Raw genomic sequence first — 16,313 nt, forward strand, 5'->3', positions numbered from 1 at the left:
TTCAAAAGTAGGCGCGCCAAGAAGGCTATTCTCTGTATTTTGGTTCATTTTTGGTGAGCGCCAGAAAGATCTAAAGAGACCGAGACGCGCTAAAGCAGCGCATCATGTTGTTTTATTTATTTTTCAATGGCATGATATTGTGTAGTCATTTTGAATGTACACAAATAAAAATATACATTTTACTGTTTCGGATGATGTCATATTATCTGTATGACTAAATAACAGAGTATTAAGTTATTTCCCAGCAGTGGAACAAATCCAAGTGATGGCGCTCGCGCATCGAGCTCTCACACAACATAGCCTAGTATCAGTTCTGGCGTTGCTTCATATCGCAGACTGTTCATTATCAAAATGAAACACAGTCAACCAAACATATAAAAAGTTATTCTGCATAATTTAATTGGTCTGTTGTACAATATGAAGGGCAAGCTGTGCCGCACACAGTCCTACTTGTTATTCCAAACATTTCCCTTGCTGTAAAGACTCTGATTTAGCCTATACGTGTATTTTGGGACTCGACTGAAGTATGACGCCTTTTTATTTGTATTATAATATAATATATTAAAATACATAATCTTCTGAGTTTTATGATGTAGGCCTTGTGTGTTTTATTAAAATGTATTATAATTTACATCTCAAAAGGATGCGCTTTGTGCATTCTCTGACATTATATTTATTTAGGCTATTTAATTCATATTGAGTATCAATTGATGTTAAACAAAACGGTGTGTTATTTTCTCTGGCAACTAAACTTCCAAAAAAAACAAAAAAAAAACCTTCCAAAGCAAAGCCATTGTGCGTTCTCTCCTCGCTCCGCAGCTTTTCCACACAGATTTTGAGAACTGGCCAGCTAAAAAAAATAGGCCAAAGAAGTAGACTAACGGCTAGTGTCCGGGAAATGCGAGGTACGTTCATATATATAAATAAACGTAACTGATTTTGTCTACACCTAAATACATTTCCTAATAATAACAGTGATTAAGCCCAAATGTGGGTGGCGGTAATGAACACAATATGTTTTTTTTGTTTGTTTGTTTTTTTGCCCAAATGGTCTCCACTCTATGCATTTTGTAATAATACAGCAACATTTTTTAACTGACCGTATTTGCCAGAAAATAAGTCGCATGCACATGAGTGCAAGTCACACTGGATCATGTTGAGAGAGAAAGGCGTCATAATATTTTTATTTTTTATTTTTATATTAGCCTATTCAGCAATAGTGTAAAAGACCTGTAAATAAAATACAACATTTACATGATAAACACTATTAACATGTAGGCTATGTGTTGCCTATTTTACTTTCCCTTATGACAAATGAATGCAGAAAACAACAAGAATGAAATATAAGTATGTAGGCTAGGCTATAATAAAATAATATATAGGCTACAGACTATAAAAATAGTCTATATTGTGCCCTTTATAAACGCCAAGCCTAAACAAATTTATTTAAATCGAAACGGTCGCGCATCTCTCATTCAGTCAAAAGTTTTCATTGCAATGTAACATGTGGATGCTAACTATTAATATAAAGAAGGCTTCATACTTCAGTCGAGTCCCAAAATACACGTAGGCCTATAGGCTAAATCAGCGTCTTCACAGCAAGGGAAATGTTTGGAGTAGGACTGTGTGTGGCACAGCTTGCCCTTTATATTGTACAACAGACCAATTAAATTATGCAGAATAACTTTTTATATGTTTGGTTGACTGTGTTTCATTTTGATAATGAACAGTCTGCGATATGAAGCAACGCCAGAACTGATATCCGACTATGTTGTGTGAGAGCTCGATGCACGAGCGCCATCACTTGGATTTGTTCCACTGCTGGGAAATAACTTAATACTCTGTTATTTAGTCATACAGATAATATGACATCATCCGAAACAGTAAAATGTATATTTTTATTTGTGTACATTCAAAATGACTACACAATATCATGCCATTGAAAAATAAATAAAACAACATGATGCGCTGCTTTAGCGCGTCTCGGTCTCTTTAGATCTTTCTGGCGCTCACCAAAAATGAACCAAAATACAGAGAATAGCCTTCTTGACGCGCCTACTTTTGGAAGTCAACATTTAGATTATTTAACGTTAAATGCATTATATATGCCTGAGTCACTTTGGAATTAATCACAGCGTGTTTCATGATAAAGCGTGACTTAGCCTATACAGTCGAGAAAATAGGCAAATTCAGACCAACTGCTGGTCTACACAGAGAGAAAGCCCTGTCTAAGCTCTTCTGTTGTGCCGAGCCATTCGTTAGTCTAGTTGTTTGATGAGAAAATTAAATGTAGCCTATAGTTGCAATACACGCGTTTTGTAAGCTCCGTGCAACTGCTGCAGCGGACTATTATTACTAGAATATTAGAAGAAATCTAATACTCAAGCTGTTTTCTCATTTTTCTACTCTTAATATTAAATTAAAAAACGACTGAACGAAAGATACACGGATTCTCTTGAACCACCACCGCGTTTGCGGCAGAAAACTACTGCAGTGCAGCCAAAATGCTCTGTTCGACTTATCTGAGATCCTTTACTCTTCCCTGTGGATGACCTGTTGACCTACTTTCTGTAAGATCTGAATTTTTGAACTTGAATTTTTGAACTTGAATTTTAGAAAACTGAATTTGAAGTTCCGAATTTCTTCATCTTGAAAATTTGAATCTGTATTTTTTTAAACTTAATATTTGCACTATACGAATTCAGAACAAAAAAACTAGCTGTTTGAAAATACATGTCTATACAATTCAGCCATAAAAACATTTCAATTTGTTAAATTTCAAACGTTCAATATTCGTTTAAAAAAAATCTAATTCAGAACTATTTAAACTACCACCTAAAATTCAATTTTGTTAGATTACACTTGCAAATAATTCAAATTTACACAATTCAAATTCAAATCATTTTGTCATATTATAAGCTCCATACAGTAACGTCTTCAGCTGGTCGACTTGAGATCCTTTCCGTCTCTCTCTCTCTCTCTCTCTCTCTCTCTCTCTCTCTCTCTCTCTCTCTCTCTAGTAATGATAAAAAACCATATTCATCTGCACAGTCACATGCCAAAGCACAACCAAAACAATGTTCTTCTGCAAAATGCATGCAGTTCTGTTTTCCACTACTAGAGGGCCCGAGTTACCTTGCTTTGAGAAACCGTCATTATCTGGTCATTTAGTCATAGTTATATCAGTTTTATTATCACCAAATGCATCATAAAAAGAGTTAGTGCAAGTTAAAAAACGCAATACAGTTCAAGGGGAGAACTTAACAGTGCTGATAAAATACAAACAACTTTATTCAAGCAAATTTGTCATTGTTATTTTGATTAATGTGAAAAGATAAATCGTTCTGTATGAAATTAAACTTTTACACTGTAAAAAAAAATAAAAAAATTGGTTTAACTTTAAAAAGTAAGTAACCTGGTTGCCTTAATATTTTAAGTTCATTGGGGGAAAAAAAAGTTAATACAATGAAGGAGATTGATTTAATCAACAGAAACTCAAAATATTATGTTATCTGAACCACACAAATTATCGAAGTTGATTTGAAAAAGAAAAAATGTTGTGAAAACAAATCATGAATTTTTTTTTTTTACAGTGTACAATTTAAAGTTGCTTATCATGACCTCCATATGGTGCAATATTATTTGAGACCTTTTTCTATGGAAACAGTATTTGTGAAAAGCCATCATCAGTACAAAGCATTAACATTGGCATGTGCAGGGTTTTATGAGTATGCTTTCGCCTGTGCAAATGAAAGCTGAAAACACATGATATTGTCTGCACCTGATGCTGTTTTGTCAAACCAAAATACTATAAAAATCTGTCAGTTTTAGTTCCTCTGAACAGGTTTGTAGTTGTCATTTCCTCTTTCTAAATCACAAGCTGAACCACAAACGGCTGCAACATGCACAAAGAAAGAGCATTGTGACATATTCACAGAAACTTAAAGAACTCAAATCATATTTTTAGAATTTTAGTTAATTTTTCACTATGCAAATATGTTTTTGTACCAAGAATAGTGTTCATTTTGCTTTTCATTTTGCTTAAAGGGATTGTTCACCCAAAAATGAAAATTAGCCCATGATTTTCTCATCCTCAAGTCATCTGAGTTATATTAAAAAATGTCCTGGCTCTTCCAAGCTTTATAATGGGAGTCAGTGGGTATATTTTTGGGAAGTCCATCAAAGCGCATCCATCCATGATAAAAGTGCTCGAAGCGTGCTAGTGTCAGCAAGTGTTACTCTTTTGGCGTAAGTCGACTTGCGTACCGCTGTCTGCCGGAAACTAGTTATTTTAGTCGATAAAGTTTTAAATATGGATATTTTCCTTACACGAACGCATCGCTTCACTTCAGAAGGCCTTTATTAACCCCCGCAGAGCCATGTCGAGCACTTTAATCATGGATGGATGCGCTTTGATGGACTTCCAAAAAAAATACCCATTGACTCCCATTATAAAGCTTGGAAGAGCCAGGACATTTTTTAATAACTCCGATTGTATTCGTCTTAAAGAATAATGTCATATACACCTATGGCTTCAGGGTGAGTAAATCATGAGCTAATTTTCATTTTTGGGTGAACTATCCCTTTAAGCAAAATATAAAGTATTGTTTTCTGAAAAATATATCAAAATGAAGTTTATGCTTAAAACAAGAAAAATATCTGAAAAAATGTGTCTTATGCCATTTTGCTTCTCTAGTAAATGTATCTTGTATCTTGATTTCAGCATGTTTAGACATTTGTTCTGATAGATATATTCTAAGTAAAATTGTATTCCCCATGATAAGAGCCCTTTGTGCAGTTCAGTGCTATTTTAGTATGTAAATAATGTAAAAACCATTATTTTTAAATAAAATACTTCAGGTCAGTTGAGTCTTAAACACACTAAATTCATCCATAGTTGCAGCAGGCAGATTTTTTCGTCTCAGGTGTCTCTTTTTTAATGGGGGCCCCAACGGCTAACCCATGCCAGTCATTTCGGGTGGGTATTTTTCCTTTCAGGAAGAGGTTATATATCCCTCTGGTCAAGGTCTCAAACGCTTCGCTGACGTTTATATTCTCCTTTGTAGACACTTCAAGATAAGCCACCATGTTGAGTTTTTTAGCCAGCGCTTCTCCTTCACTCTTCCTGACCTGTCGTCCCACAGCCAGGTCACACTTATGACCCACAAGCAAGAAGAACATGGGGTTTGGTTTCACATAGTCCAGGACTTCCTGATGCCAGCTGCAAACACGATCAAACGTCTGTCGCTGTGAGACATCAAACATCAGAATGCAGCCCACAGAATTCCTCATGTAAGACTTACAGATGGACCTGCAGCAAAAAATGGTCAAATGGTATGTTGAAGTTGTTTCAGCTGAGCAACTCTTAAAATGTACAGAAGACACTAAGTAGTTGTCACTTGAACTCAAGGGAATATTTTTCAGGGCGGGTTTACTTTTTTTATAGTTCAGTTTCCACATCGACACAAACTTTAAAGTCTCCATTACAACAAACTATTGTACATTTTCACAGTTATTTGTAGGAATAAAAGATATACATAATTTAACCATGTAAAGCCTGACTTATGTAATAATAGTTATAAAAAACCTTTATTTTATTTTATTAAATCATTTATTGAAACGTAAATCTTTTTTTACAAATTCAGCAAAAAACTATTGGCAACACTTAAATACAGTGATGGAGTTTTTGCTGTGATAAAATATGACAACAGACATGTTAGAAGGGTGTTTTTCTAACGTGATATTTAAGCAAACGATTTAAATATCTTCAATGGCAGCTGCAGAAAGTTTTTTATTTCATATTGAAAAAATGTATAAGTAAGGGATAATGTACATCCAGCCGGTTGTTATCTCAGAATAACCCCCTGACAGGGTGATGAGGTCTAAGTATGTTAAAAACTTTATTTTGCTGCACTCAATACAGCAAGTGCTATAGCATTCTATTGTTAACATGTTAGCTAATCAGCGAGTTAGCATTTATTGAACTAGCTTGATATAGCTAGCTATGTTTATACTAATAAAAATGTTCACATTGCGGTTACATATTAAGTTAAATGTATGAATTAGTGTACACAAACATTTCAAGTTGAGAACAAGTAAAATGTACGAGTACTGCTTACTTAAAGGTATAGCGGAGGATCTTTCCAAATTTTAGATAAGACCCGCCCTCTCCACTTTTTGAAAAGTTTGATTGATTCACCAGAATGATTGACAAGTAGGAGGACCAATAGTTTAGACTACCCACCAGGAAGTAAAACATCCTCCGCTATACCTTTAAACTTTGAATTTCTTAACTAAAAAATTTAGGCAACTGATTGCCTTAACATTTTGTGAGCTTTGCCAACTTATTTGGGTTTACAGTGCAAGCGTATAGCACTGCTGACTTCAGTAACCAGGAGTGAGCCTGCATTATCTGTTTTCAGAGGTTGTTATCTGTGAATATAACTTGCAATAACTTGCGTTACTTATTTGAAAAAATAACTCAGATATTTTGTTGTAAATTTTAAAATAATGCATTACTTTACTAGTTACTTAAAAAGTAATCTGATTACATAACCTATAATGTGACCCCCAACACTTTATTTTCTACTCTACCTTCAGGTTTTGAGTTCACATAAACTTTAAACATGTCTTAAAAAAAGTACATTTAATTAGTGAGCAGAAATCAACTATCCCTGTATAATACTGGGTGCTTTTAGTTGACAAAAACTCACCGAAATCTTTCCTGGCCCGCAGTGTCCCACAGAAGGAGTTTGATCACAACATCAGGGTCAAAGTTCATGTTATGCACCTTAAAATCAATTCCCAGAGGAGACTGAGAGGATTCATCAAATGTTCCTTCAGTGAAGCGATGCAGAAGAGATGATTTCCCTACAGCTGAGTCTCCAAGAATGACTATCCCAAATCTCAAGTTCCACGGTATTGTTTCTTGCATTGTGAATGGCTTTGTTACGATGACAAGCAGCTTAGTGTTAGAACTAGTGCTAAAACTCTTTACTATAAGTCTTTACTATAGGCCTTGCCCTCTGGTGACTGAACAAACAGGTTAAAAAGCACAAAGAGGGAGAGGTTTGCAGCATAATAGATACACACCTATTTCACAACAATAGTGGACTGTGAAAACGTGGCATTACAAACTGAAATCTCATACTGTTGCACAATAAGATACAGTATATCAGTGAGAGAATTTGATATGTACATGGCAAAAAAGATTTTCTTACTAAACATTCTTAAATCAAGACATCTTTATTTGAGAAGCAAACTGACATGATAGTAAGTCTTGCTTTCTGACAAAAATGATCAAACGGGGTAAGAAAAATAATCTTGTTTTCCCTTTGAATTAAGTACATTTTCTGACCCCATTGACATTTTTTTCTTCTTGTTTTAAGCATAAACTCACTAAATTTATTTCTGTATTGAACACATTTTTCTGTTTTGTAGATTTTAAAATCTACATTTTCCCAAAAAATCTTAGGAGTATGTCATAATATCAAACACAAATTACACGGACTATATACACATGATTAAGATGTTATTAAAGTCAACTTGAAATCAAAGTTTTTCATGTTGGTTGTAAGGCAATAAAAGCACAACTCAGAAACATTTTTAAAATACCTTTATCCTTATTCTATAATCTATAAAAACACTCACAATTGTTCACTTAAGGTGTCTTAACATGAAAAATCTAATTTGCGTTGATCTTTTGGCATATAAGAGATCTTTTTACCATTTAAACATCCTGCAACTTTAATAGCTTAAAATGTCCTCCTCATTATAAACAAAGCATGTATTTAATCAAGCTGCAAAAATATATTTACATATGCCTGCATCCAGAGCAAAACATCAACACATATTTTTGCATCGTCACACCAGAGTAAATTGAAGCGTAGAGGAACGTTCGTGTAGAGTCGTGTTTAAACAGCTCATTTGCTCATTTCTGCAGAGACTTCAGAAGGATACCAGTGTCAGGAACAAGTAAATGGTTTATTTTTAATAGCGTACCAGATTGCCTCAGAGGATTATAGGCAGGGCTTCACATCAACACCCGCCAACTCTCCAAATGTGGGTGGATCTCAGCAGTGGCGTGTAACGCAGTCACCTAACCACTTTGGCGGGTTGAATTTTATATATACACATTTTTCAATTGTAGTCTTTTATAAAAAATCACCTGAAATAAACTAGTGCAATGTAGTGTTGGCAAAATTATAGATTTTTCGATAGAAATACTGAGTTATCTGAAATGCTTCCAATAATCATTTTCCGCAGAATAGATACACAATACAGCATATCTTTCTCGCTCTCTCATCTCTCCGACAGCGAGTTGATGAGATGTTTTAAGTGAACGTAAACAGTTGAGAAAGAAAACGGATGTGTAACAGTATAATGGATCTGTGCATCAGGTCTTAAAGTGACAGCAGCCTAATGTATCTGCTGCCAAATTACGAGATAATATAAAAAATATCTATATGGCTGTTTTTCCCAATGTTATCAATGTCAAAACTGCAATCAGTGAAAATGCTGAGTGGCTAGTAACTGGAAAACCACAAGCCACAGTGGCTGGTGAGCAAAAAAGTTAATGTCAAGCCCTGATTATATGTTTGTTCGGAGCATTTGACTGCAGATTGTTTTGTAAACGAGGCACAGTGTAATGGAGTTTGCAAAGAAACTTTTGTTAAAAGATGAAGCAGCCAACTGTTATGGATCTGACCGCAGCTGAATCACAAACCATAAGTAAATGCTTTAATAATGCTTTGTCTGTAAATGACGGTTTTATATGGATAATGTTTTCAAAACGCTTACTCGCGAGTGGGCATTGATACTGTTTCCTATGCAATGACGTTAGCCAATCATAACAGTGGGCGTTTACTGAAAAGCCTTAAAGTAGCCGTCCCTTAAAAGGTCAGAATGAAGGTTGAAAATAATCATTTTTCCGCATATATATATATATATATATTTTTTTTTTTATTAAATTGAATTTACTTAAAATTTACATTATAAGTGAACCTTAATTCCATGTCATGACCCCTTTAAGATAAAAAGACAGTCCCGTGTCCTGCTGTTAGCACAGGGAGAACCGCCGGGAGTTGATGTTCATCTTGGTGACCCCGATGACCTTGAGTGTCGAGGACAGGCCTAATCCAGGAGACATGGGAACGTCACATAAATCTGACATGTCGTCTCGCTCCTCCAGCTCAAACGTGGCATCGTTCAGCATCTTGCGATGTTGGCTGCACGTCTGCACGATTCTCTGGTTGTTAATATCAGTGCGCAGGTGCATTAGCTGACGTGCGAGCTGCTGGTCCTGTAAACGCATCTCTGCCTGCAATAAAAGGAATAAAAAAGGTAAACGGTTACTTAAGCTTGAATATACATTAGAGAAACACTGTTAAAACTTACCCTGGCGCTTTAAGTCAACTCACCTTTATTTATATAGTGCTTTTTACAATACAGATTGTTTCAAAGCAGCTTTACAGAGATTACAGGAAAATAATGCAACAAAGTTTGTTTCTGCTGTACAGCAGATCTATATTGATCTTTACATTGTTTACACCAGTTGGTGGCAACAAAAGTCTATAAATCAGTGATTCCCTCACCGAACTGATTAATCGGACTAACGGCAATGGAACTAAAAGTTGTGAAAACAGTAAATCAAAAAGAATGCTTCAGATTTATGATATGTATAAATAAAAAATGTCCTTTGAATTGCTGATTTGGTGCTCAAGATTTTTTTTTGATTGTGCTGCTTAATATTTGTGTGTGTGTGTGTGTGTGTGTGTACAGTATATGGACATTAAATTGATTTTTTACATATAAGTGGCAGTAAAGGCATTTAAATAATGTTAAAAAATATATTTCAAATAAATTATGTTCTTTTGAACTTTCTATTTATCAAAGAATCCTGAAAAAATGTAGCATCTTTTCCACAGCACAACTGGTTTCAACATTGATAATAAGAAATTTTTCTTCAGCAGCCAATCATCATATTAGAATGATTTCTGAAGGATCATGTGACACTGACGACTGGAGTAATGATGCTGAAAATTCATCTTTGCCATTAAGAATAAATTATACTTTAAAATATATTCAAATAGAAAACAGTTCAGTTGAATTGTAATAATATTTCACAATATTACTGTTCCACTTTATTTTTTAGCAAATATATGTAAACCTTGGTGAGCAGAAGAGACTTCTCAATTAACTTTTGACTGGTAATGTACTGTATATACACACACTTTTATGTATTTGTTTTATATGTTTATATACTGTTTAATATGTTTGTTTTTTTTTCCTTCCACAAATACAACAAAGCAGTTTTATTTCCCCGTTTATAATTCACTTAAACAGAAACTCACCAGCTCTTTCTTGAGCCACTCCAATGCTTGGTCTATACTTCCGAATCCCAGTCTGTTCCCTGATGGTTGCCTCCCTTCCCGGATCGGCTTGGCCCACTTAAGAGGACCTGATGTTTTTTGTTTGTCCGTGTTACCCGGTGTCTCTGAGACTCTGTGGCTCTGGGCGAGCATCTCCTCCAGCTGAGCTCTCCAGTCCAGGGAGGACGGCTTTCTGGTCTCGAGCTTCAGCTTCTCAGTCAAAGCCTTCAAACTGGAGAGGTGGTCGTCCTGCGCTGCAGCAAGGCTTTCTGGGCTTTTTAAGGGCTTATCTGCATGTGACACTGCCATTGGCTTTAGGGACATTTCCTCTACACTTGCAGGGAAACTAAAAATCATTCACTGGAAAAGTGGGAAAAGTTGGCAGACCAACATCACTGTTGGAAATTGTTCAAGAGACCTGGATGGCTCCAGCAATTGTCCCGGATTTAAAGCCAAAATATGCACAGATTTCATGGAAGTTCAAAAATGCAAACACACATTAGTTATGATTTATTATTAAAGACTATGTTTAAAAAATGGTGTCGATGTTCTTTAGCAGCTTTCCAGAGGCTCTCCAAACAAGAACTGCAGATGTTTCAGTCCCGAGACTCTTGAAATTATGATTATGATCTGAAATAATAGAAACAAATTCATCATACCATGCAAAAAGTCAATACTGAAATCTACCGCATGCTTAAATGTGATAAACTATCTTATAATCTACAAATCGTCTTGTAAAAGAAACATACCTGTGCAGTTCTGTAATGAGGACAGTTTATCAACAAGTTCACTCACTCTCACTTGTTTTACTAGTTAGTCTTCTTTCATACTATCTACTTCCTTGTAACATTGTTCTTGATTCATCATTGACTTGAGAAATGACAAGCACTAATCCTGGATCAGAGAAAGCAAACAGACACCAAGAAAATGGGTCGATATATCTTAGAAACAAACAGTTGTGTAAAGTATTTGAGTAAATGTAATCAGTGTCGATACTTGAGTATATTTTTGGCTGCTTTGTAGTTTGACTGAGTATCAAGGATATTAACAACTTGTACTCTTAAGTTGACTACATTTTTGAATAAGTATCTGTACTTTTTGCTCCAATACGTTTCTGAATATTAAAGCAATTACTGGTCAGATTTTGCATGGCACTTAACTTTCTGCAGCAGTTTATTTCTGCCACAAAAGAAGTGATATCGCCATCTTCAGGGCATTGAGGGTACTATATCTTGTGCGTTTTGCCCTCACTCACCCAAACTTGTCAACAAGGCTACTTTTAAGTGCACGCGAGTGCATTATTATCAGGTAGTTGTGAATCACAGGTGTTTTATATATGAGATGAGGACATGACCACAGCCGCTGATGAGGCCGAAACCAGCATGTACAGTGCATTTTACCTAACATATTTGTTATATTAAAGAGACCTTTTTGAATTATATTAATTTATTTAAGCTCAAGTGCTCAAAAAGGGCTTAACTGAGACTTGAGTGTTTGTAGATGTTTAAGAGGCTGTTCTGTCAACCTTTTTTTGTCAACCTTTCTGAAATTGAGGTGTTCAGTTTTATTTTGACTTTAGAAAATAAAAGTGATCGCTTTCCTCACAAATCAATTGCTTCTTATTTTCCACTGGCATGTATCTTAGGTGTTGAGACTAGTGCATCTTTAAACCTACGTTCAGTACAAGCAAAATAATATTAAAATCTGATACTCTAAGACTTTTACTCAAGTGGTATTGAAATTGGTGACTTGTAACTTGCAATGGAGTAAATTTCATTGTAAGGTGTCTGTACTTTTACTCAAGAATGGTTTTCTGGTGCTCTTTACACTTCTACAAACAAACATGCCATTTGTTCTAGATGCATTGGACAGAAGAAACCAAAATTGCCATCATATGACGCAACATGAATGAACAGATTTTTGTATAAATAGATGAACCAATTAATTGTAAACTGCACAACATATTTCATATGTATTGATTGAATATATGTGTTGAAAATATTTAATTTTACACAGGTGATTTAAACAATTATATTGTGCAATCACTTCATTATGATCAGGAGATTCCAACATACACTAATATATATATATATATATATATATATTCACTACAAAAAATATTTTCTTACTCAGTATTTTTTGTCTTGTTTCCCAGTACAAGTATCTTCATTCTAAAATCAAGGGATAGTTCACCCAAATATAAAAATTCTGTCATCATTTACTTACCCTATTGTTCCAAACCTGTATGAGTTTATTTCTTCTGTTGAACATAAAATATATTTTGAAGAACGTGGGTGACCAAAGAGTTGATGGACCTCCGTTGACTTCCACAGTACAGGGGGAAACAAATACTATAGAAGTCCATCAACTGTTTGGTTTGGTAATCATAGAGATTTGAAACAACTTGAGGGTGAGTAAATGATGACAGAATTTTCAATTTTGGGTGAACTATCTCTTTAACTTGAGAAGCAAAATGACATATTAAGTCTTGTTTTCTGAAATATTCTTGTTTTTCCTTTGAATTAAGTTTAGTTTTCAGATATTTCTTCTTGATTTAAGAATAAACTTGCTTCATTTTGATACTTTTTTTCAGAATTCATTTTTCTACTAAATGTATTTTGATTTAAGAATGTTTCGATTATTTGTACTGGAACACAAGACAAAAACACTCAGTACGAAAATCATTTTTGCTGTGCTGGAGAACATTTTACAAGAAAACACTGTTCCAGTTTTTCTAAAATGTCATGTTACTTGCCATTTCTTTGTAATTATTTGTAAAAAATTACTAGTAATTTCTGAGTGAAAATTGTTTCAAAGTAAATCCTACACCATTTTCATTCAGTGTACCTCTAGTGACAGTATCACTTAAGGGTCATTTTAGGATTGGATCCAAATAATGATCAAATTAAATTAGCATTCTTTTAGAATTTGTTGACAAGCAGAAAGGTTTGTCCTAGATTTAGGGACTGAAGTTTTAATTATCACATCATAAAAGATCTAATACGTGACACATATGTCATATATAAGCAGATTGTTTACGTGTGATATCAGTCCCAATCTGCTGGACTCCATATTCCTGTGGTTGAGGTTGAGCAGTGGAACTAGGACACAGCAGCTGATGCCTGCTAAACTGGGAACCCCTCGAGTCCCGCCGTCTCTGTGCGATTCTAGTTCTCGTCATCAACCAGAGCACGCAGACTTCACCAAACAAACTCCTAATCTGGCCCTTAAGCTTTTATCATATCATATCATAGCATAGCATAGCAGCACATTGTGTACAAGTTCTGTCCTGGTCCTTTAATAGTGACAGACTGTCCACAAAGCTGCGTGAGTTTATGGAACTCACTATATTAAGAATTCATGATGCTTGGAGGACCAACTGGTGAAAAAGTTGGCTAACTAAATGTGGAAAATGTAATGGATGGAATGGCTACAAAACGTTTCCCGCTGCTCAGTGTTTTTCCGATGTCCTGATTCATAGAAAAGTCACCATTACACTGAGCAACAGGATGCTGTCCATCAAAAAGAAGATCTGTGTTTTGGCGTGAATATAATGAGAACATGCTGAGTATGTGTTGACACTTTTCATGATGCCAAAAACACTCAGACTGCCAAGAACACGTCTAGTTCACAATTCATTTTTTTTTTATATAAATATTAAAATATTATTTGTATATAATAAATAAATTATTAATTCGGTAACACTTTATTTTACAGTGTCATTGTTACATGTTACATTTAGTTACTATAGTAATAACTATAAATTTTGCATAATTGCATGCAACTAACCCTCAACCAAACCAAATCCTAACCCTATAGTAAGTACATTTAGTTACTTATTACTCAGTGCCTGAATGTATAAATTCAGTGTAACAAAGACACCTTAAAACAAAGTGTAACAATGAATTATTTTACAGGTAAATTTGAATATTTAATAGTACTATTTTATAATATTTTTTGTAATTATTTCACTAATATTTTATTAAAAGAATATTATTTTCATTAAAAAAAATGTCAATCCAGAGTATGACAGTGGCATTGTAAATGGAAAAAAATATTTTAAATAATTATACAAATATTTTAAATATCATAAGTGTGCTACGTTAATATTATTTATGTTTAAATATTAACATTTCATTTTTTATAATATTTTATTATTCATATAATTTTAATAATAAAACATTTTTTAAAACAATTTTTCATTTAAAAAAACATACAAATAATACAGAGTGCATATGACAGTGACATTATATGGAAGGCTGTTTCTCGCTCTGTCTGGGTTCCTTTGATCCAAACCAGGTGGAAAGAATAACTAACCTGCACCTGATCTCTATGTGCGTAGTTTAGGAAGACATTTCACGAAAGATCATTTTAGTTCAAAGAACAGCCTTATTCATACACAGATCTCTCTAAAAACTTAAACCCATATTTACTTACAGGTTGAAAAGCTCAAATGCAGCCGTGACGACATTTCTACAAATCCAGTAACAGAGGAAATATTGAGGGGAGGAAAAAAAAAGAAGACAAAATTAGAACTGCGTTTCAATAACAGCGCTCGTGAAGACCACATAGTGATCCCTCTTAGATTATTATAGAGATATGAGGAACAAAAATGTTTGAATAACAACCTACCTTCACCAAACCACGTTTAGTGAGCGAGTCAAACCCCATCTACTGCAAATGAACGCGAACGTGCCGCGTCGCGTAAACGAGGTCTTTCATTGGTCGACAGGGTGCTGATGTCAGTTCAGACAGACGCGTCGCGCTTCTTTTATTATAATACGAGCGCTCTGATTGGTCGACGTCGGGATTCCATAGCTTGCAGTGTGGCACAGGAGCGTTTTCTGCGTCAAACGCAGGGCGTTCATACAGACAAGAAATGAATGTTCCCATGTTTTTGCGTCCTGAAACACAATGTAAACGCAATCACCACTTTAAAGCGGTTCAACACGAATTTCTGTCTGCGAACGCGGCTTATGTTTTTACAGGACGCGTTTTTAAAAAAGTGCGCAACTGTCAGATCTAAAGTAACACAAGTTGCCACTAAAGCGCTAGATTTGTTTTGAAAGTCAAATGTTGCTTAGACACAAACTTTTAAGATGTAAGTGTTTTTTTTTGTTTTTTTTATTGTGTTAATAACATTATCCAAAAGCTAAAAAATAAGACAATTTTACTTTTGAAGGAGAAAAATGATTATGAATTGTTCCAATTTAAGACCGTTCTGAAATGGATGCATAATGTTCACGTTATTTGTGCTCAAAACAGTGTCCTATGTAAAAACAAAAAAACAAAACAAAAATACCCAACGTGCCGAGAGCGAAGAGCACCTGCAGTGGGACGTCCCTCCCTTTCATTGGCTGATGGATCTGTCAGTCATGCAATGACGTCATGTGGGCATTGTGTTTGAGGAAGCGCAAGAAAGAAACTGCATCAAGTCCAGAATATATAAAACACCTCGACATCATCGAAAAGTTTAATGTGACTGGAGTTAATATAAACGCTTTCCAACGTCCCGAGTCGAAAGGTACGTTATTGTTTCGTCCTTTTCGGCTTTTCTGAATTCCTTGATGGCTAAGTTTGGCCAAAAAACGTAATGTGGCCAAAAATCAGTAATGTGATCAGCGGTATTCAGTGCTAGACTCAATTTTTTTCCTTGTTGTTTGCTCTTTTTGTAGTTTATTTTTTACTATTTTCCATCGAAAGGACCGATAGACGTCATACAGATTTTCATTATATTATCAATGAGTTTTAATCCTGTATTGATTATTGATCAGCTCCAGTAAGTGTGATCCAGGACTCTGTATGTATGTTAAGCACCTGCTCAACATTAGTATTTATTTTTAGAACCACGTTTTGTCCTCTGGCGCTTCCTGTATCACTTCCTTGTTACATAAAAAACACATAAATTACATAGAAGTTAAACACTGAAATTATTTAGAAGTT

The 16,313-nt window shown here is 34.8% G+C and overlaps 3 protein-coding genes across 7 annotated transcripts in view; 1 reads left to right on the top strand and 2 right to left on the bottom strand.

Annotated features, from left to right (window-relative positions):
• Positions 1-3,166: 3,166 nt before the first annotated feature.
• On the bottom strand, positions 3,167-7,443 carry LOC309479946 (ras-related protein Rab-39B). The gene is made up of 2 exons (XM_082144249.1): positions 6,714-7,443; positions 3,167-5,311 (listed from the first exon to the last, which is right to left on the bottom strand). The coding sequence occupies exons 1-2, from the start codon at positions 6,932-6,934 to the stop codon at positions 4,888-4,890; spliced, it is 645 nt and encodes a 214-aa protein (XP_082000375.1). The 5' UTR covers positions 6,935-7,443; the 3' UTR covers positions 3,167-4,887.
• Positions 7,444-7,598: 155 nt separating this feature from the next.
• Positions 7,599-15,107, bottom strand: fam167aa (family with sequence similarity 167 member Aa). Of its 5 annotated transcripts, XM_082144251.1 has the most exons (5): positions 15,003-15,107; positions 14,808-14,843; positions 11,120-11,264; positions 10,353-11,000; positions 7,599-9,319 (listed from the first exon to the last, which is right to left on the bottom strand). In XM_082144251.1, the coding sequence occupies exons 4-5, from the start codon at positions 10,725-10,727 to the stop codon at positions 9,059-9,061; spliced, it is 636 nt and encodes a 211-aa protein (XP_082000377.1). In that variant the 5' UTR covers positions 10,728-11,000; positions 11,120-11,264; positions 14,808-14,843; positions 15,003-15,107; the 3' UTR covers positions 7,599-9,058. The 5 variants fall into 5 exon arrangements, with proteins under 5 accessions (XP_082000377.1, XP_082000380.1, XP_082000376.1 ...); XM_082144254.1 differs by lacking the exon at positions 11,120-11,264 and having other exon boundaries at positions 15,003-15,083; XM_082144250.1 differs by lacking the exon at positions 15,003-15,107 and having other exon boundaries at positions 14,808-14,957.
• Positions 15,108-15,743: 636 nt separating this feature from the next.
• Positions 15,744-16,313, top strand: part of LOC309479472 (chloride intracellular channel protein 5-like) — a 28,139-nt gene continuing 27,569 nt past the window's right edge. Inside the window, exon 1 of the mRNA XM_082143654.1 lies at positions 15,744-15,904. Within this exon, the coding sequence (XP_081999780.1) occupies positions 15,759-15,904 (146 nt within the window). The 5' untranslated portion in view covers positions 15,744-15,758. The remainder of the gene's footprint in view (positions 15,905-16,313) is intronic.

This window comes from Leuciscus leuciscus (assembly GCF_965113295.1).
Source record: "Leuciscus leuciscus genome assembly, chromosome: 17".
NCBI lineage: Eukaryota > Metazoa > Chordata > Actinopteri > Cypriniformes > Leuciscidae > Leuciscus > Leuciscus leuciscus.